The following is a 25,016-nucleotide window of genomic DNA, read 5'->3' as shown; positions in this document are numbered from 1 at the left end:
AACTAATATGATAATCAATTAATCAGTTTGAGTAATTCAAAATCTAAATTCTCTGATTCCAGCTTCTTAAATGTGAATATTTCCGTTTCTTTGCTCCTATATGACAGTAAACTTAGTGTCTTTGGATTGTGAACAAAACAAGACATTCAAGGAAGTCGTCTTGGGCTTTGGGAAGCACTAACTGACATTATTCACCATTTTCTGACATTTTATAGACCAAAAAGCAAATCGATTAATTGAGAAAGTAATTGACAGATTAATCCACAATGCAAATGATCATTAGTTGCAGCCCTGCCTCTGTGGCACAAAGATGGGTGGGGCTTTGAAGACAATAATACATTCTGCCTAGTGGCCATATCATGGGTACCCTTTCCATGTTCAGTGTTTTATTCCATTTCAACAAACCAAAACAGATCTACAGAATGACTCCTCGGTATGAAATGAATGTCTTTGGTTTCCACTGCAGGATGACAGGGCTTCTCCCCTGACTTTCCCTTTTATTTTACTTAGTATTGCAGGTGCATGTCATTTTAATGTTTGTATGATTTCACATCTTAAATGTGCAGTGTGCCTCAACGGCAAGCTTACGCCATTTCTGTGGACTATGTGAGAATATGTTTCATGACTCCCAAACCCAAGTGTGCACTTATGTTGGGTTAAGTTGTCAGGGGTAGCAATCAGTCTTAATGAAGAATGGGTGGTTCTTAAGATCAGTGAGTTAGAGAGTGGTGCAGGATCTGGTTATTTGCTTATCAGGTGGGATAATAGTGTACATGTCTTTTTTGACATAACATGACAAAAGTGACTGGTGAGGTTCGATGAGATGCTGCAAAGTGACAGAAAATAAATGGGATGCTTACCTCTGCATTACACCTCCTGCTCTCAGGGAGGCTGAATATCTCCAGTCTGCACTCGGCACTTTGGGCTGCAAGAGAGAGTGAGAGGAATTGAGTCTTAAGTACAGGCGAAAGCCAATACTGTCTCATTAATAAGTCATGGAGAGAACTGCTAGTGCATGCGCGTCACGCACACACATAAACACACAAACTCAATCACGCACACACACACACACACAAACACACACAGTCATAGCGGTGACAGCTTGCCGCTGCCTGTGGAGAGAAGTGAGTGATGAATTAAAGCTTGTAGGTGCACTCATCTCCTCCCATCCCCACACCCTCTCCTCTTCCCCCTCCCTCCCAACTCCCATCCATGTCCTCTGACAAAAAAAAAAAAAAAAAAAAATACTTTGAAAGAATTCACTCCAGCGGCCCACTGACCCTGGTACTGTGATACAGACGCCCTGAGGCTACACATCCAGGGTTAGTCCACTTAGCCTAGGCTGGTTGTGGTACAGTCCATTACCATGGAAACATTGCAGAACTCTCATACTGCTCTATGTACCAACAACGACATACTCAATTCAAAGCTACAGCTGCCTACTTAACGCTCCCCGTCCCTTTCTTTATATTCTCTATTAAAACATTTGAAAACGTATAAGTCTTCACATAATTACTAAAATGCGTAGATGTTTTTCAGTGATGCTGGATCCTGGTTTCTAAAAGACCTGCATCGTCTGCTGTATTTTTCCTTTTCACCCTCCCTTCCTGTGCTCTGCCTCTGTATATTCACCACCCCCTCCCCTGTGCTGCTGAGTTCTTTCTCCCTGTTATATCCTCTTAACACTGATCAAAACCTTGAGTGTCACTGGCACACAGTCTGCCTGAGTCAGTCTGACACATCTCACCATGGTAACTGTGCAGAGCTCAGTCTACATTTTACCCTCCACCAACCCGCCCTCTGTCATTTCACTCCTGTGAAGGTCACAGGTGGAGGAAGGAGGGGATGGGGGGAGGGCAGATATCAGATTTACCCCCTCGGCATATAGACCTAGACACACTACAAAAGAAAGACACAATGGGACACCACACCATTACAACCTCTGCCTGTCTGCCAGTGATGCAATTCATTTGTGACATCTTTAAATGAGACTTCAGTGTTTGTGCTTCTAGTAAAGTCCATTATCGCAAATATATAAAAATACAACATCATAAAACCTGACAACATGTTGTTAGAGGACTACAGTTCAGTCGTGGTGCAGCAAAATGTGCTGTTTACCTGAGCACACAACTGAGATGAGATTGTATTTCCTCTAATCTCAGCCTAAACCACGCAGCTAAACCAATCTGATTGAGAACACTGAATTCTCCGTGCTCGGCCGTGCAGTTCATAAGAGATCCATTTGCAATCCCATTTCCTTTCAAATATGACAGATGTTCACTTGCTGCTGAAGCTGCATTGACCTCTATGAGTCTGCAGTGGACATTCATCACCCTTGAAATCCAATATTTGGTCTTAATGAGAGAAGCCTGGTATTCCTCCTGGAGTCATTCAAACAGAGCAGAATGTCTACAGGGATACGGAGCGCTGCAGCATGGGAGACACTTATCGTACTGAAAACTAAAGGTGCACCTGATTATTTTAAGCAATCACTTGCTAGGTCGACAGTTTAGATTGATACTGAAAGGTGAAAAGTGTTAGTATATTGTCAAAAACAATTAAACAAACGCTCCTTCTCTAAGCTTGCCTTTTGCATAACATGAGTGAGACAACAAACATTAAATAAGAGCAGATTGTCCACAGTTGGGACTTAATGCTTTTGCTAAATGTTTGCCCTGTTGCAGAATGGCAGTGGCCGAAGGGAGAGGTCTGTCTGGCCGTATGGTGTTTATGGGGGTAAATAAAAACACACACACTGGCACATACACACATTAGATACAAGCATCTGGAACATAAACATGTCAGCAGTCTGATTTACTCCCAAGGGAAGACATACATGCAACACTAGAATCCACATAGTAAATGTAAACAGACAAACAAATCTGACTCATACCGAGGATGAGAATTCAATGCATTCTGCTTCATCATTTAAAAGGAAGAAACCAAATAAGATGGATATAGAAAAAAAAACGAGTTGAGTTTTTAGTGTATTCATTTGCTTGCCTGACCATACTTTGAAAATCAGTGAATAAACAAAGCTTTTAATTTTGGCTACTCAACCCTTTTCTCGCCTTTTTCTCCATTCTTCCCTCTCCCTCTGAGTGAACACTTCTAGCATGGATACAGAGCTCACACCTCCGCCATCAACACTGTGTCCAATCACCTTTCATCCCCCGCCTCATCTGCGCGGAGCCAGCCAATCCACGCACAGTGCTGAGAAACACATCGCTGCCAGTTAATTAATTACATAGCAAGAACAAACATGACTGGCATTTAATGAGGGACACGTCAAGTGGTAACTGAACAATTACTTTACACATTTCTTATTCCTTTTTTTTTTACCACTTATTTTCCCAAAATGTTTTTTCCTGCACTGCACAGACAAACCCAGAGAGGCTCAGGGGCAAACACGAGTATGTAAGAAACAAATAATGTTTGTTTTATCTTATTAATACTGTTGGTTTTACTACAATCAGAAATGATGCAAACAACTGTGTGCATATTGTAAACAACCTTTTAGATGGGAAATAAAACATGGAAAGCTCAATCTAAATGAAATTCAGACAGTCTCTGCCTCATCTCTGCCTTCTTCACCGATTCCCAAACTCTGGCTTAGCACCAGAGAGGTACGTGACCAGAAGAGGATATTTTGGTGCAGTGGGACTGGTGGCCCTCATAGCTGGCGAAAGCTGCACTATTTCCCAGACTCTCCCCCTCTATAGAGATGACCACTGAATGCCCTCTGGACCTACTGGACTTGAATACTGTGGCACACAGCCCGCAGTAGACAAATAGCACTGGCAGTGTGGGGTCATAGGTGAACAAGCAGCTGAAATCTACTGGTTTGTGGTGAAAAAAAAAAGAGTAACTAGGAGAAGAGAAAGAGGCCGAGAGAGTCAGAGAGGTGGATCTTGAAAAAATATTTTGATTAGCTTTCTGCAGAACTGTGGAGGAGAGGTGCACTTTAACATCTCATACTCTGAATCACCAAACAACTGTTTTTTGCAAGCGTGGAGCACACACAAAGACATCATCTACCACATCCAGCAAATCAGAGTGCACCCACTCAAAAAAATACACAGCCCAGAGAGACAACTCACACTCCTGGATGCCAAGATGCAGAGCTTAAGATAACCAGGACGTAATGTAAAGACCAGCAAAGGCAACAATGGAAGCCTACAAAGAAACAAAATGGTGATATCTCTCTTTCCATCTTGATAAACACAGATTATGGAAATGTATTTGGGAGACCTTAAAGGACTAAGCAGAACCCCTTTTTCCAAAAACGTCTTGGATGCAAGGGATGTAAATACTGAATAAATGTTCATTTCCCACTCTGTACTTTCTGTCTGAAGAAGCAGCAAGAAAATATATTTTTTTAAACATCACAAGCCAGAGGAACAGATGTAAGGCTTTAAGCTGTAAATGTCAACTGCAATCCTACTGCAAGAACACCGCCCTAGAGCAAACCCTGAACCATAACTCACTGAGAATTTCCCTTTTATGGCTTGTGCTTTGTGTGTCATTTATTGCTATGAGGCGATCTAAAATTACAAACACAGAGATCACACCAGACACACACCTGAATGGCAGTTGCGTCTGGCATACTGAGACGCCGTACAAATAACTGGCTCTGTCCGCTGTGGCTGGTGACGTAGCCCGAGCCCCAGGTGCCACTGTGTGGCCGTCCTGTGTTGTAGAACATAAAAGTGTCACTTCCTGACGTGGCAGTCAGGCATGTCTTGTAACAGTATGTTTTGGTCAAAGACCCATTTCCCCGCACTTCAATATAATGCGGTTCCACTTTGAGGTCGCGGCGCAGGGCCACGTTGTTGTTGGGTTGCCCTCCAGCTGCGCCTCCACCACCTCCTTGTCCTCCTCCTCCTCCTCCTCCACCACCTGCAGCTCTTCCTCCACCCCCACCGCCACCAGCCGAGGTGCCCCCCTCTGGAACACTCTTCTTGGAGACACAACACGGGGAGCAAGAGCCAGGCTGGGTGCAGTAGGCATGGCAACGCACAATGGCCAGCACAAAGACGGTGACCAGGAACACGAAGGTTGTGGCACTCAGGGCAATGATGAGGTAGAGGGTGACATTGGAAAACATTAGGGGGCTGTTGGGCCTGATGATGCGCTTGGGGTCAGGGGCCAACTTTGGGGGCAGCTCCATCACGTGCACATGGATGGTGGCTGTGGAGGAGAGCGGTGGTAGGCCGTTATCGCGCACCATCACTGTCAAAACGAAGGAGGTGGAGTTGTCCTCAATCACGCGCCTTGTGGTGCGGATCTCACCTGTGTACTCATGCACCTTGAATAGGTCAAGGTCTTTGTTGGTCTGCTCCAGGGCGTAGAGCAGCCAAGCATTCTGCCCTGCATCCCCATCCCATGCCGTCACCTTGCTAACCAACACTCCCGCTTCAGCGTTTTTCATCAGCGTCTCTGTGGTGCGGCTCCCATTGGCAGGTGGGTAGACTATCCTGGGTGCGTGGTCATTCTGATCCATAATGTAAACATACACTGTGGCCACACGGCTGAGCGGAGGCACACCGTTGTCCTGGGCTTTAACCTGAAAGTGAAACTCTCTCAGCTTCTCAAAGTCGAAGGCTCGCAGGGCATAGGCTTCACCTTTATCAGGTTTGATGCTGACGTAGCTGGCTACAGGGATACCATGGTTGTTGTCATTGAGGACAGTATAGGTGATGCGAGCATTTTCTCCAGCATCAGCGTCTGTGGCCTTAACAACACACAGAGGTGCACCGGGGGCATTGTTCTCTGTAATATAAACAGTATACGATGTCTGTTCAAAGCGAGGTGGGTTGTCATTCACGTCTGCAACGTCCACTTTAAAGGTCATTTGAGAAGACAGGGGTGGCGTGCCTCCATCCACGGCGTTGACAGTGACATTGTAGGACGAGATGGTTTCCCGGTCCAGGAAAGCGGCTGTGACGATGGTGTAGTGGTTCCGGAAAGACTTGATCTTAAAAGGCAAATTGGGCATGATTTCCAGGGTGACTTGTTTATTTGGTCCAGAGTCACGGTCATTCACACTGATCAATGCTACAACCGTGTCAGCCCGGGCATCCTCACGTACGGGGCTGGAGAGTGAAGACAGTACAATCTCAGGAATGTTGTCATTGACATCCAAAACTTCTACAACTACTTTACAGTGCACTGCCACAGGAGCCGGGCCCTTGTCCATGGCCTGTATGTACATTTCATATGAGTTTGTCTCCTCATAGTCTATATTGTTTTTCACCCTGATTTCTCCTGTTTCTGTGTCCATGGAAAACATCTGTCTCACTCTTTCAGGTGTGTAACTGCTGAAGGAGTAAAACACCTCCCCATTTGAGCCCTCATCAGGGTCTGTTGCGTTTAACTTGATCACAAGTGCGCCCTTTGGAGAGTTTTCAGACAGCTTTACTTTGTACACGGAGCTGTCAAACGCAGGTACGTTGTCATTGGCATCAAGGATGCGCACATTGATTTTGGCTGTTCCAGTTCTCTGTGGGGTGCCTCCATCCATAGCTGTCAGGATCAGCTGATGGGAGGGCATCTGCTCGCGGTCAAAGGGCTTTTTGAGAATAAACTCGATGTGCTTATTGTTTGCAAAGGGTTTAATGGAGTCCAGGGCGAGGTGGTCGTTTGGGCTGAGGCGGTACTGCTTCACAGAGTTGGAGCCATCATCTGCATCCTGAGCTCCCTCGATGTGGAAGCGCGACCCGGGGAGAGCCGACTCCGACACCTCGAGCTGATATTCATCTCGGGGGAATTGCGGCGCGTTGTCGTTCACGTCCAAAATCTCCACCTCCACGTTGTGCACCTCCAGTGGATTCTCTAACACCACCTCCAGATTGCGCGAACAGGTGCCACTGAATTCACACACTGTCTCTCGGTCAATGCGGTCACTCACCACCAGCTTTCCAGTTTTGTGGTTGATGGTGAAATATCTCCGTCCGCTGTCCGATGTGATTCTGATACGTCGCGTGGAAAGTTTTCTCAGGTCCAGACCCAAATCCCGGACAATGTCACCGACCAGTGCCCCGTTCTCCAGCTCCTCCGGAATGGAGTATCGAATTTGTGCATTTGTAAGGCCACTGAGTACGAAAATAACCAAATACAAAGAAAAAGGCACATTCTCATTTATACTGTAACAGCATCGCGCCGTCACAGCCATCGCAGGCAGAATTTGCAGACGGGTTGGAGAGATCTTTCCGCCTTTTCAGCTTGCTGTGCGTGCCCACCCGCCTCATTAAAAACGAGGGAATAGTCCGTGCATAACTCCGGCTATGTGCAGGACGACCACCGCATCCTCTCTGGTGCCTGATGGAAGGGAATTTTCCCCTGTGCATCCATGTTTTCCTTTGTCTGTGCTGTTTTTAAAAATCTCTAACCTACAAGCAAGGCTGGCTCCTTTCACTGATGCTGCCTATTGCTCTCTCTCCCTCTCCCTGCGATGTGGTGATGGTGTCTGTGGGCAAAAGGGGAGGGGGAGCCACTCGCTCAAACGATGCTGGCTGCATTTCAGCACCTCCGAAAAAAAAGAAAATCATCGAGGACCATCTAATAAAAATAAAAACAGAAAACGATGAAATGACTCTGGGGTTTTATCTATCTGCACATCTGACCGCCGTACATGAAGCGGTCAGTGTCCTCTGCACGCTGATTTCGGGGACGAGATTTCGACACAATCGTTTTCCCCTCTTGTTGTCAGCGCCACCGCCCTTTTCATTGTGCGCTGGGAAACTGATTTATGAACCTGGCTGGCGATTAAATTTCCTCACTGATGCAAACCCACAATTACTCAGGAGCCCTCGAGCCAAATGGAAAGGCAGATTTTTGATACATGCAGAGTATATTAACAAATTAAAAGGAACAGATAAATGACAAATGTAAAAAAAAAAAAAAAAAAAAAAGGGGGGGGGGGTCTCTGTGGTTGTAGTGCAGCAGTCTCTCAATGCTCAGTATGTATGAGCCCATTTCAAGCAGCGATTTTAGTTTGCATCACAACAAAAGTAATGATAATAAATAAGAGGTGACAGGTGAATTGGGCGGAGGTGTTAGGAGTGTGTGGGAGGGGGGCTCTCTCCCTGTTGTTACCACACAACCATCAGAACAATAGCGAGGTGGATCTGGCTGTTTCACCTTGTGTCTGTTCATGAGTTAAGAGCCGGGATACCGTGGGGACATCTGTCACCACTAAACCCTAAACCTTTTCTGTGCCTTCATGATATCACTTTTCCCTACAGTGACAGCTGACGATGCTTTGCACTTACACCGCTACTGGATGTGAGATGCGGAGCTCTTTGCGGCGCAGGTTGTTTTATTCCCACATAAAACACAAAGCCCGTGATGTCATGACCGGTGACGACGCTAACCGGGTCACAGACAAGATGCTCCAGATGTGACCCCTTTCCACATCTGGCAAAAACACAAAGCTGGACTCTCCTGGCAGGCAGTATGCACACATAAACTGCGCTCTATTATCTAAAAGTAACCACATCAGTATTTGCTACAGAAATTAGATTTTTGCACATGCTGTTTCCTTTGGCAATCACCAATATCATTAATTAATAACTCCCAAATCACATCACAAATCCATAGGTGGCAAGAGTACATCATGAGCTTCAGCTCAGATGTTTTGACGCTGCAGACGGTCTGAACAGCGCATGTGCAGTGTAGCAGGTGGCGACACTAACAACCAAATCATCCTGCTCTGGCTATCCCTCTAATTACTTCAGCCTCAGACCCCATGTACTTCAATTAAATTCAGATTTATTGGATTCAAGTTAATTGGATTAGACCCTACCCCCTATTGCAGTCAACATGATGAAAGCTCTTTTGACACAATTTTATCTCAGTAGTGGAGCAACACCTGCAGAAAACACAACCAACTGAAGTTCAGTGATCCTGAAGAGCCACCAAGAACATCAGTGCAAATTAGTCTGAGGAGCAACAATGATGCATCCAGTAAGGTGCTGAGATCCATCGGTGTTCTCTAAACAAGTTCTATGCTGTGAAGAAGTGGCCTTGTGAGACCCTGAGCCTTCTCCATTCACCCCGGCCACTGGGCCAAGATGAGCCGTCCGCCGCCCACATAATCTTTTTCTTCTCCTGGTGCACTGCCACTCTCACCCACGCCCGGTCTGCCCACGGCGATGACAGCGCTTGGCATCCCGGGAGACGGGGAGAAGACAGTGACTCACTCGGATGCTGCTAGTGGATGGGTGGATACAGAGTGACTCTTCACACTCCAAGGCGACAAGGAGGAGGTGGCGAAACGGGGAGTTGGAAAAGCAGCCAAATGTCCGTTGAGGGAAGACAAATTATTACACAAAAAATCCCTTCTAGGCTTACAAACAGTGTGTTTATAATAGACTGGATTTGGATTTATCAGTTACAGTATAATGATAAAGTGTAGGGGAGAACAGGGTGGGTTGTCACATTCATTAGATCTTGCTACCTAGAGGGTGCTGTTAAAAATGTTGGTACTGACATTTTCAGAACTGGGTCAGAGGTCACCTATAGGGTCATTTTAGGAGTGTTTTTCATGGCAGTGGGTTTATAATAAGACAATTATTACCATTGAAAAGTGGCATATGAAGGGAGAGAGAAATATATATTAAATATTCTTTTCTTCTTTATGTTTTAACAATGCAGGAAGTGTGCTGTGGTATTTTAAAAATGTAACTTTTTATATTCATTTTTAAGATTGCCTCCATCTTTTTTTATTTTCCCCTTTGAAAAAAAGGGGGGACAACCACCCCCATAGTGTGTGACTATAACCCACAATGGCGATGGGTGCAAAGACATGTCAGTCAATACCTTTTGAATAGAAACACTTGAGGAGAGTAAGGTCACTCCATTTCTACCTGACATTTTAGGCTCCCATTCCAAATTAAAAGGTAATCTATAAAACATACAGTTTTTGAGGGATTCCAATTATGGTAAAAAGTGTGACAACCATCCCCGTTCTCCCCTATATGTTGTACAGTCATAATATTACGTCATAGTGTGTCTGCAAAACTTTTTTCAGGGTTATGTTATTTGACATTTAGTTCTCTGTCCCTCTGAGAAACAGAGATAACACAGTTTCTTTCAACAGGGTCTAATGGTCTCTGATGGTCCCACATGTCGTCTGCCACGCTAACCGTGACATTTAGCAGATTCTCCCCAGTGGGACATGTGGACCTGTGTGTTCAGCAATGACACAAAAATGAAAACAAGAGACGTTTATCTTGTCACCAACAAACACAGAGCTGGATTTACACCTGACCTTTGCACCCCTCTCTGTCATTCTCCTCCTTCTTTTCCTCTGCCTTTCCGATGTGTTGGATATGTTACAGCTCTCTCATACCTGTTTCAAAGACACCCATCTGTCTCAGCGTTAATTGCATGCCGCTGAGCTGTGGATTATTTGATTTTTCACTCAAGGGTGCTGCAGATAAAGCTATCACCATTATTCCACCTGCAGCAGATGCCTGTTACGCATCAACAAACACAGATTTCAAAGGGCTAATTGGCTAATGGTGTTTGTCTTGTCTTCAAAAACACACGTTGTCAGAACTTAGTTCCCCTTCCTCATCAGTTCATTTAACTGAATTTGACTTTTTTGTGTTCTCAACTCCTCCCCCTTCTAATCCCTCAAGATTCACACTTTCCTCTGTCGTCTCTCGCCTGCTCTCCTCACTCTGGAGAGCCTCCAGCTGCGTCTCTGTCAGACATCCGCTGGTCCAGCTGAGGGCTGGCTGAGGGGCATACTGGGGTCTTAAGTGAAAACACAAGAGCTCATACTTTTTGCAAACTAAAGGGTGAAAAAAACAGTGGCTTCACACACCTAGGCCTGTGATAGATATGGGGAAGATAGATCAATTAAACTTTAAAAACTGAAACTCCCTCTTTGTTCATTCTCCCAGAATATTAACACCCCCCACTGCATCAATTATGCAAGATGGCCACCGTATTAATAACACTCTCTTCACTAAGACTCAACCTCATTAATACTGTAAGCGGCCACTCTAAAAGCCATTCATATTACTTCCCCTCAGAGTCTGTTATCTGGAATCCCCCCCATTTTAGTGAGTCAGATGACAGCAGAGATCCACGGAGAACTGGGTCACGGCCGGGCTATCATCAAGCAGGACTCCTTACATCACTCCCTCAGTCAACACATATATAAACAGAGGCAGTCATGCAAACTTAAAGGGCATTTGTGCCTGTAGGCATGCACGCTCACACACACACACACACAAACACACACACACACAGGCAGTGTAAAACACAAATGCTATCTAAGGACAAACTTATTTTGTGTGAATGAATGTCAGAGCGTATTTTGGTGTTGTTTCCTCTCATTCCTAAATGGCAGGAAACAGCCATCCGGCGCTGTGATAATCAGATGTACTGACTGCAGGGAATAAGCGCATGCAGGCTCTTAGAGGTCATACTAGTACACCTACTGGTTCACAGGTAATGTTCAGTATGTGCCTTATTTTAAAGCATTTAGACGGAAAGGGAAAAGACAATCATAAACGTATATAATCAGAAACTGCAGCCCACAAGGTTTCAAATCCATGTTGTTCAAAATGTCATAAAGCCATGGTTTGGTACCACTTTGCATAATGTTACAGTAGTCATGGTATTACAGATTACATTGCTAGTGGTAGTATGTTAAAAGGCACACATACTGTTTTTCTTCATGCTAGTTCAAAGAGAAGGTGAGCGAGAAAAATAGAGGAAATGTCTGCAGGCTGTTGTGTAGGTGGGCAGCAGCGTCTGTGGTGTCAGGAAATGTGCTTTCAGATTTAGCTTAATAAAAAAAGATGCACTGAAACAAAGAAACAGACCTTTTCTTAGAAGAGACAGCAGAAACAGCATCCTAAACAACCATCTTACCAAATTGCGTATTTTAAAAGGTTAAAGCTGCCCTTAGTGGGTGTGGTCATAGGATGAAAAAATCAAAATATAGTTCTTGAGGAAAAAAAGAGATTTTAAAACCAGCCAGTTAAATTAACAATACTGTCCTTTGGTTATGTCCTCTATTGAAACCAAAATCTAAAATATGCATGACAACAATACTGTGTCTTCAGAAATAGTCGCTGTACTTAAGGAGTTGTGCCTCGGTAAACAAAAAGAGGCCGATGTCAACAGCACTGCAAATGTAATCCTACTGTATGGGTGGGAGAGGCAGACTGAGCAAGAGGGAGCAGAGGTGGGAGAGACAGTGAAATTGGTCCCTCTGTTGGATTAAACTGGTAGTACAAGGGTTGGACACGTGATCATCACCCCACTGCCCATCCATGTAGGCTTTCTCATTAAGCCAGAGCACTTAAACATAATCCCAGCCATGAGTGTGTGTGTTTAAGAGAGAGACAGAGAGACAGAGAGAAAGGAAGAAGGAGGGCACAGACGTCACACTGCAGTGGCAGTCATTTTATCTCTCGTTTTCAATACAGTGACCGCAATGGATAAAGCAAGATATAAGGCAAGGCACCCTCCAGAGGTGAGACGAGAAAGAGCAGTATAAAGCATGGTAGAAAGTACATTCTGTTATCTTTGCATGTGTGTATCTATCAAAACAGTGACTGTAAATTTAACATATATGTACACACTCGAGTGCAAAATGGTGTATCCACAGAGCAAAGCCATCTGAACTAACACTATGACAAAGCTCTGTTCCCATACCTTCCCCTCATCATACTTTTCTCTCTGCACAACAACTTTCCCATTTTTAAATCCCCGAAACAAAAGTCCCACAGTAACCACAATCCTTTTACTCAGGTGGACACAGTAAGCGGGTGGAGGAGGCATTCTCTGGGTATGTTTGTTTGCGCTGATCCCTTGTGTACCTTGCTTTCAAAAATAAAGGGCATGAGAGAACTAAAAGCAGCACAAATCCCTCCCTCTGGGGCCCTGTAAGGGTTAAACAGCTCCTTGGTTGTCCTGGTTCAGCCTGTGCATAAATCAAACAGATTCTCGTTGTGGCACTGAACAAAGCTATCAGGAAATGCAGGCAGGCTTTGGATACTTCCCTCTTAGGATGCCCTGGCTTTGTATACTTGCCGGATGGGAGAGGATGGAACCCGTGGTTCTGAGCATGACAAAGCTAATCTAATGACTGCAACAACATCCCGATGCCACTAAAGAGGGAGCAGGATGGAGAACGGGTTGCTGGAAGTGGGGTAGAAGGGGAGGGGTGGTGATAAGTTCTTCCTTTTTATCTGTGACCAATTGTAAGCCTGTGATGTTCTCACTCAGCTGCAGGGCATGTATTTAATGTGTTTTTTTGTCCATCTCATCCTCGGAAGCTCCAGTTTTCTCACTATCTCATGCTCAAGGCTCGAGTCTGCGCCGCTGTGTTTGTGACTTTCTCATAAACCCTCTCCCACTTTTTTTTTAGAAACGATTCTCTAATCTCACACACTTCTCCCTCACTCACTCGATTCCTTTACCCTTCGTCTGACTTGGCATTTCTGCTCAAGATGCTGCACATCTTCAGTTGGCATCTTTCTCTCTTCTTCTTCCTCTATTGTATCCACCCTGTTTCCTTTCTGCTTGCATCTTCACAGCACATGCTGGGACTGATGTCTGGGTGGGGGCGGGTACATACTGGCAGCTCCCTGGAAACAGACTAGTTCATCATTTCAGAACGGTCTCCATGGCAACCACAGATAGCAGCGCTAACCTCACTCACACAAAGGACACACCCTTGTAAGGGAGAAAAACAGGAAGTGCTCCATGAGACGTGTGTGTATGTGATGGACAGGGAGATGAATAAAGAACAGGAATAAATATATTTTTGGTTAAGCACCCTGCTGTTCTGTCACCTTGCATTAAAACTGGCGAGATAAGGACATTAGTACGTCATGCTCCTGGTCCATCTGTCTGATCCATCTGTGCACTCCACCAAAATGACCTAGGTGAATGCCTCTGCTGTAGGACTGCAATCTATGAGCTGTGAACCACTTAGCTGCATGCCTCAACAAGGATAATGTACTGTACAATTAATAATTTAATGCAGCACTGGGGGAGGCAGAGTTAGAAGCTGTTAACGCATACACACTCCAAACCCCAAGTCATCATGTAGCCTATACTGCCACAGAGCTCTCTCAATAGCTCTTCAATAGGTATGTATTATCATTACAGTGGTTGCATATAACACCCACAGCAGGCACTATCAGCCGTATGAAAAACACACGCACAGACTTGCGCCTCCACAAATAATCCTGGAACACGACACATGGACACAGACACACGATGTCCTGATGGTTACATGGATAAAAGCCTCTCTTCCTCATCCATCCTGTCTCTTAGCCCCGCCCAACTGGTTTGTCTGTGATTGACATTAGGTGTTGTCGGCCCCGCCCAGCCGCAGAGCAGAGAAGGAGGGGAGAGCTGAGCCGAGCGGAGCTGATACCTCGATCGGTACTGAAGCTCCCTGCTGCTGCTGCTGCTGCTGCTGCTGCAGCGACTAGCGGAAAATTACCTGCCCCTCCCCCCTCTCTCTCACACGCATTCACACAGAGCTGCAGCATACAGAACACATACTGAACCACTTTTACGCAGGGACAGCTCCAGGCATTGTTTCAGCACCCACAGTATGGAGAGCGTGTACATACAGCAGAGAATATATCAGGGAGACAGCGATGCAACTGCCGTAACCAAACACTCACTCTGATGCCGCATGTAGCGCGCTGCCATTTTTAAATCACACGCTGACCCACTTAACGGCATCACACAGACCTTACGCATTTCCTGCAATATGTAAAGTCTGTTTGAAAGCGCAGAAAGCCCTGGTTCAGTCTCCTCCACACTGAACCAACCTAACGCGCGGAGTTTTGACAGATCAGGCCACGTTTGTTTGTGCTGGACCACTCCCTGAAATGAGGTCACATCGTCTGAGTGACTCAAAGCATCACAGATTCACAACACAGAGTGCAGCGAGCTTCACTGAGAATATCCGACACAATCCACCAGTTAGGAGCAATGATAACATAATTATCATATACATGCCACATGGATGTACATAAAAAGCTACATTTAACCACTGACAAATTTAATCATAGCTGAGGCGCCTCTGGAGCCTATACTACATCAGCATGAGCGGATCAGGGTTGCCTCTGTCCTACTCTGTACACACATTAGGGATTTTATTGAGAATATATTAGATCGTGTTTACAGCGCTCGCAGGCTGATGGCACAAACGTCTGCAGAGATGGACGTTAATTCCTTGTTAGTTCTCTCAGCTGCTCCCCTTCTCAGGGAGGACTGGTGAAGGAGAGGGGGAGGGGAAAGAGGACTGGCAGCATGGAAGAGGAGGAAGAGAAAAAGGAATAGGCCTGAAATGAACAATACCCATGTTGCGTATGTGTCTTGATATTGCAGAGAAATAGAATTGGGAAAATAGAGCAGGCATGAGTAATACAAATAAAGAGAGAGCTACAAGCAGAACACATGAATCTAAATGTACAATACAGAATTTTGAGGATGTATGTTATTTTAATAAATAAATCTGTATTTAAAAAACATCCTAGGAGCACACAATTTCCCAGGCTCACTAGTCTTTTATACTGACAGTAAAAAGATGGCTTGGCAAAAACTAACCCTTTCTCCATGTGTTCATCTATTATTAGATATGCACTCTTACACATTACCCTTTAAAAGTATAACTGTGTTTCACAATACACCAGGGTCCTGGGGTGCAGCTCCTAACAGGCTATAATATTCAAAATTGGGGCATGGGGTAATAAATTGAAAACATGAGCCTGTATTAGAGACAACTTGATTCTAAAATAAGCTTACTTAAACAACAAAATAAGTATATTGCTCCGGGTAGAATACAAGTACAAACAATAGAGAATTAAAAGCTCCAATGAGACAAAGGATAAAGTGTGACTCAAGAGATGGAAACATCTCAGGAGAAACACATTCAATTGCAAGAGTGTATCAAGAATCAGTGAGCAATATCAAAAACAGACAATGAGAGAGATGATTTTAGATTAGAGAGGGCTAAAGGACTATGGGAATTAAAAAGCACATCACACCCATCCACCTACACAGGGATGTCACTTATTTTGCTTAAGCAGACCTCCTCTGAGCACAGTGTGGGCATGCACACATTGTGCTTGATCTCCCTCACTTTCCTGTTGTACTGGATGAGGTGAGACAAATTAAACGTTACGAATTTTTCAGTTCATTTTGACATGAACGCAGGTGTAAATAATACATTTTACAATAGCCAAATTCAATTTAGCTGCTTTGGGTTTGGGTGGTGCTGGGCAACTTATTGATACTGTGATATGAGACTATATCACAATATTGTAAATGTTGTATGATATGCTGTCACTGTCACAGTTTACAAGGACACTTGAACAGAAAAGGCCAGTCATTAATGTCATTAGCAACACTTGTGCTTTTCCTGCTATGACAAGTCAAAAATGCATGCTGAAAAAAAAAGGTCTATGAATGCACTGTGACCTCACATATGTGCAGCATATTCAACCTGAGCTGATAATTAATGAGCCAGAATAGCTGAGGGAAACACCTTGTGCTAGGCAGTATGCTCAAAATGTCCCCCCAAGACATTAATAAAAAAATCTGCAACAAAAAAAAAAAGTAAGGCTACAAAAGCATGCACCACTGTCCAAAATAATTACTACCAACAAACCGCCATTATTATTATTACCACTAGTCCAAATATTACAGTGTACTGCAGTTCTGCTTGTTGTTTGTGCAGGTGGTGTTGCTGTACCCCTGCAGCAGTTGTTGCTCAACAGCTGTGGGTAGGTACAATCAATGTCAAACGCTGTACTGTAGATTTCATTACTTTCAAATGTGTTAAAAAGTGGAAAAATAGAATGTAATATGGGTATTGTGTGGGCTATGTCACCATCAACTGATGCAGTTTTTGTGAATGTGTGGTCCTTTTTCATATGCTGGCTCCCTAAAATGGCACTAGGTCATCAAAACTTTGATTGCCCCCAGTGTCACATAGTTGATTATGGTCCTGGTGCAGAGCCTTTAAAACCCAAATATTACAAAAATCAAAATTAAGCAAATGCTCAATCAGCTAACTACATGCACAGAGAGAGAGAGTAATGTGGGCAGATTTACCCTGTGATCATGTATATTAAAAAATTAAAGTTTTGAAAGGCTGATGAAGCTGTTTGTACTTATGTCATCAAGAGTTCTAGTTTATTTGAGAGTAAGACACTGCCCTGAAACATGAAAGCTTGCAGCTTGGATGCAAAACTAGTACAAATGTGTAGCTTGTAACTGACTGGAGCAACCAAACAACACATTAAATGTGTAGGCCAAACATCTAAACTACAGCAAATCACAACAACAAACAACTTCAGGACTCGACTTATGATTTCACAGAGCACAGAAAGAAACTGGGTCACAATAGATCACCAAAAAGCTTATCACTAGCTCTGTTTACTTCCGCTTTCCAAACCTGCCATGAGCTCATTCACATTGAGGCAGGGACTGTAATTAGCCAAACGTTAATTGCACGTGTGACGTCAACGGTCCATGTAAAGCGTTTGTAAAGCAACAAAATCAATACTCACTCAGATGGACTGCGATTATTTCCACTATAAACAATACAACTCATGCTAAGTCCGACGTTATCCTAACTTGTTTAGCTACAGCCGAAGCAAACTGTTATCAGAATGTCAGCAATACAGCTTCCGGTCGTTAGCGGCAGCCTTGAGCGCAGTTCCGACCGGCACCCGGCGAGCGAAGAAGACACGCCATCTTGGATTTTTAAATGGGTTGTTAACATTCAGGAAATCTTCTGGACTCAATTGGACCAAGCTATTTTTCTGTCACAATACCACACGTATGTCACCGACTTATTTCGCCTGACAGGTTTCTACGAAGTACAGCTTATCTCCGGTTTGTTTAAATTGTCAACATACGACCGTTAAGTTACTTTACGGCCATAAATATCATGGGAATTCAGAGACACCTGTGATGGCTACCACAGTAAGTGAACAAAGTCATGTTTTCTGTCCTTGCAGTGTATGTTGAGTCTGTTAAAGACATTTCCTGCTTAGCTTGTAGTTAAACATGTTGAATAAGCTAATTTAGGCTGAGCTCGGGAGCCTGGATAAGGTATAGCAGTGCTAACGGTTAGGTCACTGTGTTTAGTTAGCTCTGTTGTAGGGAAACTAGAGTATTTGGAGCAAACTTTGAAGAAGTGGATTATGATAGGCTACATGGGTAGTTTGAGAAGTTGCTGTACGTTATAATAGTTCTGTATCCCCCCTTTTTTTGGCAGCGACTGGATTGTGAGAAGAATCCAACTTAACTGCAGTGAACAAGATGACCACCTGCTAGCTTACTACACCTGTTGCCCATCTGTCCTTCGAGGGAACAAGCTACACTTTCTCAGGAACCACCATTTTGTCTACTGACGGTAAGAACTGATACTCAAAAGATGGCTATGTTTTTTGCAGCAGGTTTTGAATTCCTTTAAGTCTAATATTAGCTGGCTAACTTAACCAACATTTTTTTTTTTATCAAGAAGAGGAGTTAAAAGTAACATTGTGTGTTAAAGTTACAACTGGCCTGGCTCAGTTAAAAACATGTTCTCAGCAAGTTTCTGTTATGCAAAAAAAACAACAATAAACGACAGAGGCAAAACAACAAAACATAGGCAGCTATATAGACAGTGCAAAGTAGAGGACTAAAGTGGACTGAGCAACATGGGATATGAGATTTAAATCAGTGGTTGCAGGTAGACTTTGTCCTTCCATTTTGTGATACAGACTTTATGAAGCATAATTTTGGTCACACTTGAGTACGCCTTCACTCTCCAGGTTTTTTGCGTGATGTTCTGTCAATAATTTCATGATTTAGTCGAAGCACCATAAATAAATATTGAGGATGAACATGTGTCTAGACTTCTATGACAGTTAGTGCATCTGAGCACCATTCCAACACAGAGCTAACAGAAAGCTATTAAGTCTGAAAATGTTGTGCACAACAACAGCACTGCATGAATATGTAATACATCTGTATGTGGAATTATATTCGTTCTCCATATTTTTTTTTAACTACCAAAGTTATATTTCCGAGACTGTGACGTCATAATAAGCACTTTCCTTTAAGAGTTGTTTGTACATAGCGTCAGTCTTCTGCCGCTTGAAATGCCGGACTGTTGCTTTTTATGACATTACTCACAAGTTGTGGTTTCTAGACACTTAATTATACAAGTTATTTTCATTATTATTTTCACTTTATCACATGTTGCTATAAAATTAAAATCACTTTTTTAGTAATAGCTTTTGGCAGCACAACAACCCCAGTTTGTGCTGTGCTCTGTGGACTAACAAGCACACTATTGTGACATAGAGGCTCCAGCAGGCCACCGCGATTTCAGTACCATGGATAGCGCTTCTACCAAATGCAGACAGAGAATGGAGAGAAACCAGGCTACTGACACCAATAATAGGGAGCATTCCATCTACAGTAATCCTTCGGGAGAAAACGATGTATACAAACATTACAAAACTTTGTCTATCAACGCATTGGGGAGGATTACATCTTACCTTTTCTTTATTAGGTAAAGTCTGAGTTCTGGTAAAAGTGTCTCCTCCGTTTATACTGATCAACTCCCCATCTACAGGTGGAAACGGTGCGGGGAAAACCACTACGTCACTCTTGAGTGTGTCTGAGCTGAAACACACGTCATACTGCTGAGTAGCTTTGGAGTAAGACCAGCTCCCGTCAGGGTGGGTGGTGATCATTGGGGCGCTGTACCTGCTGAAAGTGCCGTCTGTCCTGTGGCATTTGACAGCTATTAAACTGATGAGGCTGAGCAGAAAGATGACTGACACCGACACAATGGCGATCAGCAGATAGAGGTTCAGCGCAGAGAAGCTGTCCTCCTTCATGGGCACATGTCTGAACTGAGTCTGGATGTCAGCTGTGCTCTCAACCACCACCACCTCAATAGACACAGTAGCTGACAGGGAGGGTTCTCCGTTATCAGACACCAACACCACCAAGGGGTGAGTTTTCAGGTCATTGTCACTCATTCTCCTCTTCGTCCTGATTTCTCCGGTGCTGGTTCCGATGCGGAAGAGGTTGTTTCCTTTGGGCTCAGAGAGGTGATAAGAGAGCAGCGCATTGTATCCAGAGTCTGCGTCTACAGCCCTGATCTTTGCCACAAAGTATCCCGCTTCAGCAGAATAGGGGATGCTCTCACTGTTAACGGAGCCGTGCTCAGAATATGGCGCGAGAATTGTTGGATTATTGTCATTTTCATCCAGGATTAAAACGTTGACAGTCACGTTGCTGCTGAGCGGAGGAACACCAGAGTCTGTGGCCTGAACTTTAAACTGAAACGTTTTCAACTCCTCATAGTTAAAAGACTGCAGGCTGACTATATCTCCAGTCTCTGAGTTGACGTTTATAACTGACCCTATTATATTGTTTTTAGGATTATTATTGATTACTGAAAACGTTACCTTTGCGTTTTCGTCTACATCCGGGTCATCTGCAGCTAAAGTATAGATAACAGCGCCCACGGGACTGTTCTCTTTGACGAAAATGTTTATTACAGGCTCTTTAAAGCGAGGTGCATTGTCATTGACGTCAGACACGTGGACTGTAATGACGCTTGTACCGGAGAGAGGCGGGGTCCCTTCGTCAGTCGCTGTTATTGTTACATTATATTGAGAAGCTCGCTCTCTGTCCAGAGTTCCGTCTACGACCAAAGAATAATGATTTTTATATGTGTTTTTAATCGTAAATGGCACCGGATCAACTATCCTAACCTGAACAGCGCCATTTTTATCTGCGTCGTTATCTCTCACTGTTATAAGTCCGACCATTGTGTCCAGAGGTGCATCTTCCCTCACTACGTTGACTAAAGATGTTACTGATATTTCGGGTGGATTATCATTAACATCCGTGATTTCAACGAGCACTTTACAGTGAGATGCTCGTGGACTTGACCCTTTGTCTTTCGCCTGGACACGGATCTCAACTGCACTGCTTTTTTCATGGTCTAGTTCACCGTTTACCGTAATCTCCCCCGTTAGGGCATTAATGGCAAATTTATCAACATCGTTATCATTGTCTTGGTTAATAAAAGAATACAATATTTCTCCGTTAAGACCCTCATCTAAATCCCGAGCATGCACCGTAATTACTGTTGCACCATGCGGCGTGTTCTCGAGCACTGTGGCTTTGTACAGCGGCTTGTCAAAAATCGGAATATTATCATTTACATCTTGCACATTAACGGTGATATGTAACGTGCCTGATTTAGGAGGTTTTCCTCCATCTACAGCTGTCAGTGTTAGTTTGATAATAGGCTGTTTTTCACGGTCTAAGGCTTTCTGAAGCACCATTTCAGCCGACATACTCGGCTCTCCACCATTCTGTACATCCAGAGTGAAATGCTCATTTTGACTCAGCTTGTAGCTCTTGACAGAATAACCGCCGACATCTGCATCGAGGGCCTTTGGTAGTGCAAATCTTTCACCAGGAAAAGCCGACTCGGACACGTTCAACACAATCCCCGGTATCCGAAAAGAGGGTGCGTTGTCGTTTATATCCACAATCTTAACCTCAAAGCGATAGAGATTCAGCGGGGAGTTCACAATGGCTTCCACTTCCAGAGAACACTTCATATTACGAGAGCAGAGCTCCTCTCGGTCTATTCTGTCTTTCACCAAAAGTATCCCAGTCTTAGCATTTGTTTCGAAATATCTCGTATTAGGTCCTGAAATCTGAAAACCCCGAGATTCCAATTCCTGTACATCTAGATGCAAGTCTTTCGCCAAATTCCCCACACTGGTGCCCGGGCTCGATTCCTCCGTAACAGAATACACAATCTGTGCTGCTGCGAGTCTCCATATGTGAGATACATAGAACAAAAAATAAATCCAGTGCCGGAAAATACTCCCTTGGTGCATCCTGTCCACAGCCTGCTATACAAGTTAGGTCGAGAATTTCACTCCAGCGGTAACATTGCTCAAGAATTATACATCCAAATCAGAGCTCCTTAATACAGCAAGGGTGTTCTGTACTGCCACGGCGAACAAAGAATTGCAAACCTCTCTATTAAACGAAAAGGGAGGAGCGTTACACAGAAAAAAAGTGTTTTGCCTCTGTGGGCCGATAGCGACATCTTGTGGTATTTTTAAAGTCAGACGCAAGAAAGGATTAAAAGAAAGAATGAAATATTGCATCTGAAGCTTAATTTAAGATATTAGATCTCCACTTCTTTTTTTTTTAACACAAATGAAAAGCAATAAACACAATCACCTGGCATTCTAGCAAGAATGGGTGGGCCTTAATAAACATATTTAAAGAGGTTTCAGTAAGAGGCTGAATATAAGAAAAAAATGTGTTGCAAAGTCCAGAAGTGTTGCATGCTGAACAAGGGCGAAAGTAATTGACCAATAGGTCACAGAGGAACAAATTACAATGACAGCATTTTAAATGTGTAACCCTTACAATAATGGTACAAATGAATAATCTTAAATTGACCTAATAAGAAGATTGATCACACTCAACTGCATAAATGTCAAATGTCAACGACTTATTTTCTTTCTAGTCTTCAAATGGTCAGGTTCTTTAGGAGTCAAATTGCATTATGTGAAAAAGTTAACATCTGAATCAATCGCAGCCCTCTGTTTTTTAATGTCATCGCCCTTACCTTTTCTTTATTAGGTAAAGTCTGAGTCCGTGTAAAAGTATCGCCTCCATTTATACTGATCAACTCCCCATCAACAGGCGGAAAGGGTGCGGGGAAAACCACTACGTCACTCTTGAGTGTGTCTGAGCTGAAACACACGTCATACTGCTGAGTAGCTTTGGAATAAGACCAGCTCCCGTCAGGGTGGGTGGTGATCATTGGGGCGCTGTACCTGCTGAAAGTGCCGTCTGTCCTGTGGCATTTGACAGCTATTAAACTGATGAGGCTGAGCAGAAAGATGACTGACACCGACACAATGGCGATCAGCAGATACAGGTTCAAAGCAGAGAAGCTGTCTTCCTTTATGGGCACATGTCTGAACTGAGTCTGGATGTCAGCTGATCTCTCAACCACCACCACCTCAATAGACACAGTAGCTGACAGGGAGGGTTCTCCGTTATCAGACACCAACACCACCAAGGGGTGAGTTTTCAGGTCATTGTCACTCATTCTCCTCTTAGTCCTGATTTCTCCGGTGCTGGTTCCGATGCGGAAGAGGTTGTTTCCTTTGGGCTCAGAGAGGTGATAAGAGAGCAGCGCATTGTATCCAGAGTCTGCGTCTACAGCCCTGATCTTTGCCACAAAGTATCCCGCTTCAGCAGAATAGGGGATGCTCTCACTGTTAACGGAGCCGTGCTCAGAATATGGCGCGAGAATTGTTGGATTATTGTCATTTTCATCCAGGATTAAAACGTTGACGGTCACATTGCTGCTGAGCGGAGGAACACCAGAGTCTGTGGCCTGAACTTTAAACTGAAACGTTTTCAACTCCTCATAGTTAAAAGACTGCAGACTGACTATACTTCCTGTTTCTGAGTTGATGTTCACAACAGAAGTTAGTGGAATAGTTTTCGAAATGCCGTCTAATAATGAATATGTTACCCTTGCGTTTTCTTCTACATCAGGATCAACTGCTGTTATAGTAAAGATAGTAGCTCCCACTGCACTGTTCTCATTCACATATACATTAATCACAGGCTCTGAGAATAATGGGGCGTTGTCATTCACATCAGAAATGTGAACAGGAATAACACTGGTGCTAGAAAGAGGAGGTGTGCCTTCATCAGTGGCTGTGATGGTGACATTATATTGAGAAACGCTTTCTCTGTCAAGGGGTCCATCGACTGTTAATGAATAATAATTTTTGTAGTTTAGCTTGAGATTAAATGGCACCAATCCAAGAATTTTAGCACTAGTAAGACCATTTTTACCCCCATCCTTGTCAGTCACAGTCACCAAAGCGACCACTGTACCTACCGCAGCGTCCTCTTTAACTGGGCTCATAAGAGAGGTTATAATGATTTCAGGTATATTGTCATTAACATCAGTTACTTCCACTAACACTTTACCATGCACGCTTCGAGAGGGCATACCTTTATCTCTTGCCTGTACACGGATATCATATGCTGTATTCTCTTCATAGTCTACTTTCCCCTTTACAGTTATCTCCCCTGTGTCTGGGTTTATTGAGAACAAAGCTTCAGGATTGAAATTTCCTCTCTCAATAAATGAATACACAATCTCACCATTTATCCCTTCATCTAAGTCTGTAGCAGTTACAGTCACTATGGGTGTCTGAAATGGAGCATTTTCAGTGACCTGGGCCTTATACAAAGGTTGACTAAACACTGGAGCATTGTCATTTGTATCCATAACATATACTACTATTTTTAATGTTCCTGACCGGGCAGGTTTTCCTCCGTCCAGAGCAGTTAAAGTAAGGTGAATAACAGACTGTTTCTCTCTGTCTAAAGATTTCTGCAACACCAGCTCAGCAGATTCACTGTGTTGTCCGCCGTTCTGCACGTCCAATGAGAAATACTCATTTGGACTCAGCTTGTAGCTCTTTACCGAGTTACTGCCTGTGTCTGCGTCATTCGCCATAGGGAGCAGATATCTCTCCCCGGTGAAAGAAGATTCAGAGATATTAAAAGTCTTCTCCTTTTCACGAAAAGATGGCGCATTGTCGTTAATATCAATAATCTGTACCTCTATGCGATGCAGATGCATGGGGTGGCTCAGAATGGCTTCTGTATTCAGGGAACATTTTGCCGTATTCGGACAGAGCTCTTCACGATCAATCCTATCGCAAACAAATAGAGCACCGCTTTTTAAATCCACGTCGAAATATTTCCTAGAATTCCCAGATACAACTCGTAGATCCCGTTTTTCCAAATCGTGCACATTAATCTGCAAGTCCTTGGCGAGGTTTCCCACTACCGTTCCTTTGTCAACCTCCTCGGAAACAGAAAAGGAGAGCTGCGCCGTGGACCCGTCACACAGACAAAGCAAAGATATTATT

General features: G+C 43.9%; 1 protein-coding gene across 25 annotated transcripts in view; it reads right to left on the bottom strand.

The window, feature by feature from the left end:
* The window catches only part of LOC117260979 (protocadherin alpha-C2-like), a 198,071-nt gene that overhangs the window by 19,751 nt on the left and 153,304 nt on the right, over window positions 1-25,016 (bottom strand). For 23 of the 25 annotated variants that reach the window (XM_033633148.2, XM_033633142.2, XM_078169351.1 and 20 more), the window contains exon 2: window positions 861-925. In XM_033633148.2, coding sequence (XP_033489039.2) covers window positions 861-925 — 65 coding nt within the window. Of the gene's footprint in view, window positions 1-860; window positions 926-4,582; window positions 7,915-19,553; window positions 22,078-25,016 lie in introns of those variants that run through there. The other 2 variants (XM_033633147.2, XM_033633141.2) reach the window with 2 other exon arrangements.

This window comes from Epinephelus lanceolatus, chromosome 7 (assembly GCF_041903045.1).
Source record: "Epinephelus lanceolatus isolate andai-2023 chromosome 7, ASM4190304v1, whole genome shotgun sequence".
NCBI lineage: Eukaryota > Metazoa > Chordata > Actinopteri > Perciformes > Serranidae > Epinephelus > Epinephelus lanceolatus.
Note: the sequence above shows the minus strand (reverse complement) of the source record. Positions and strands in the feature narration are given on the sequence as shown.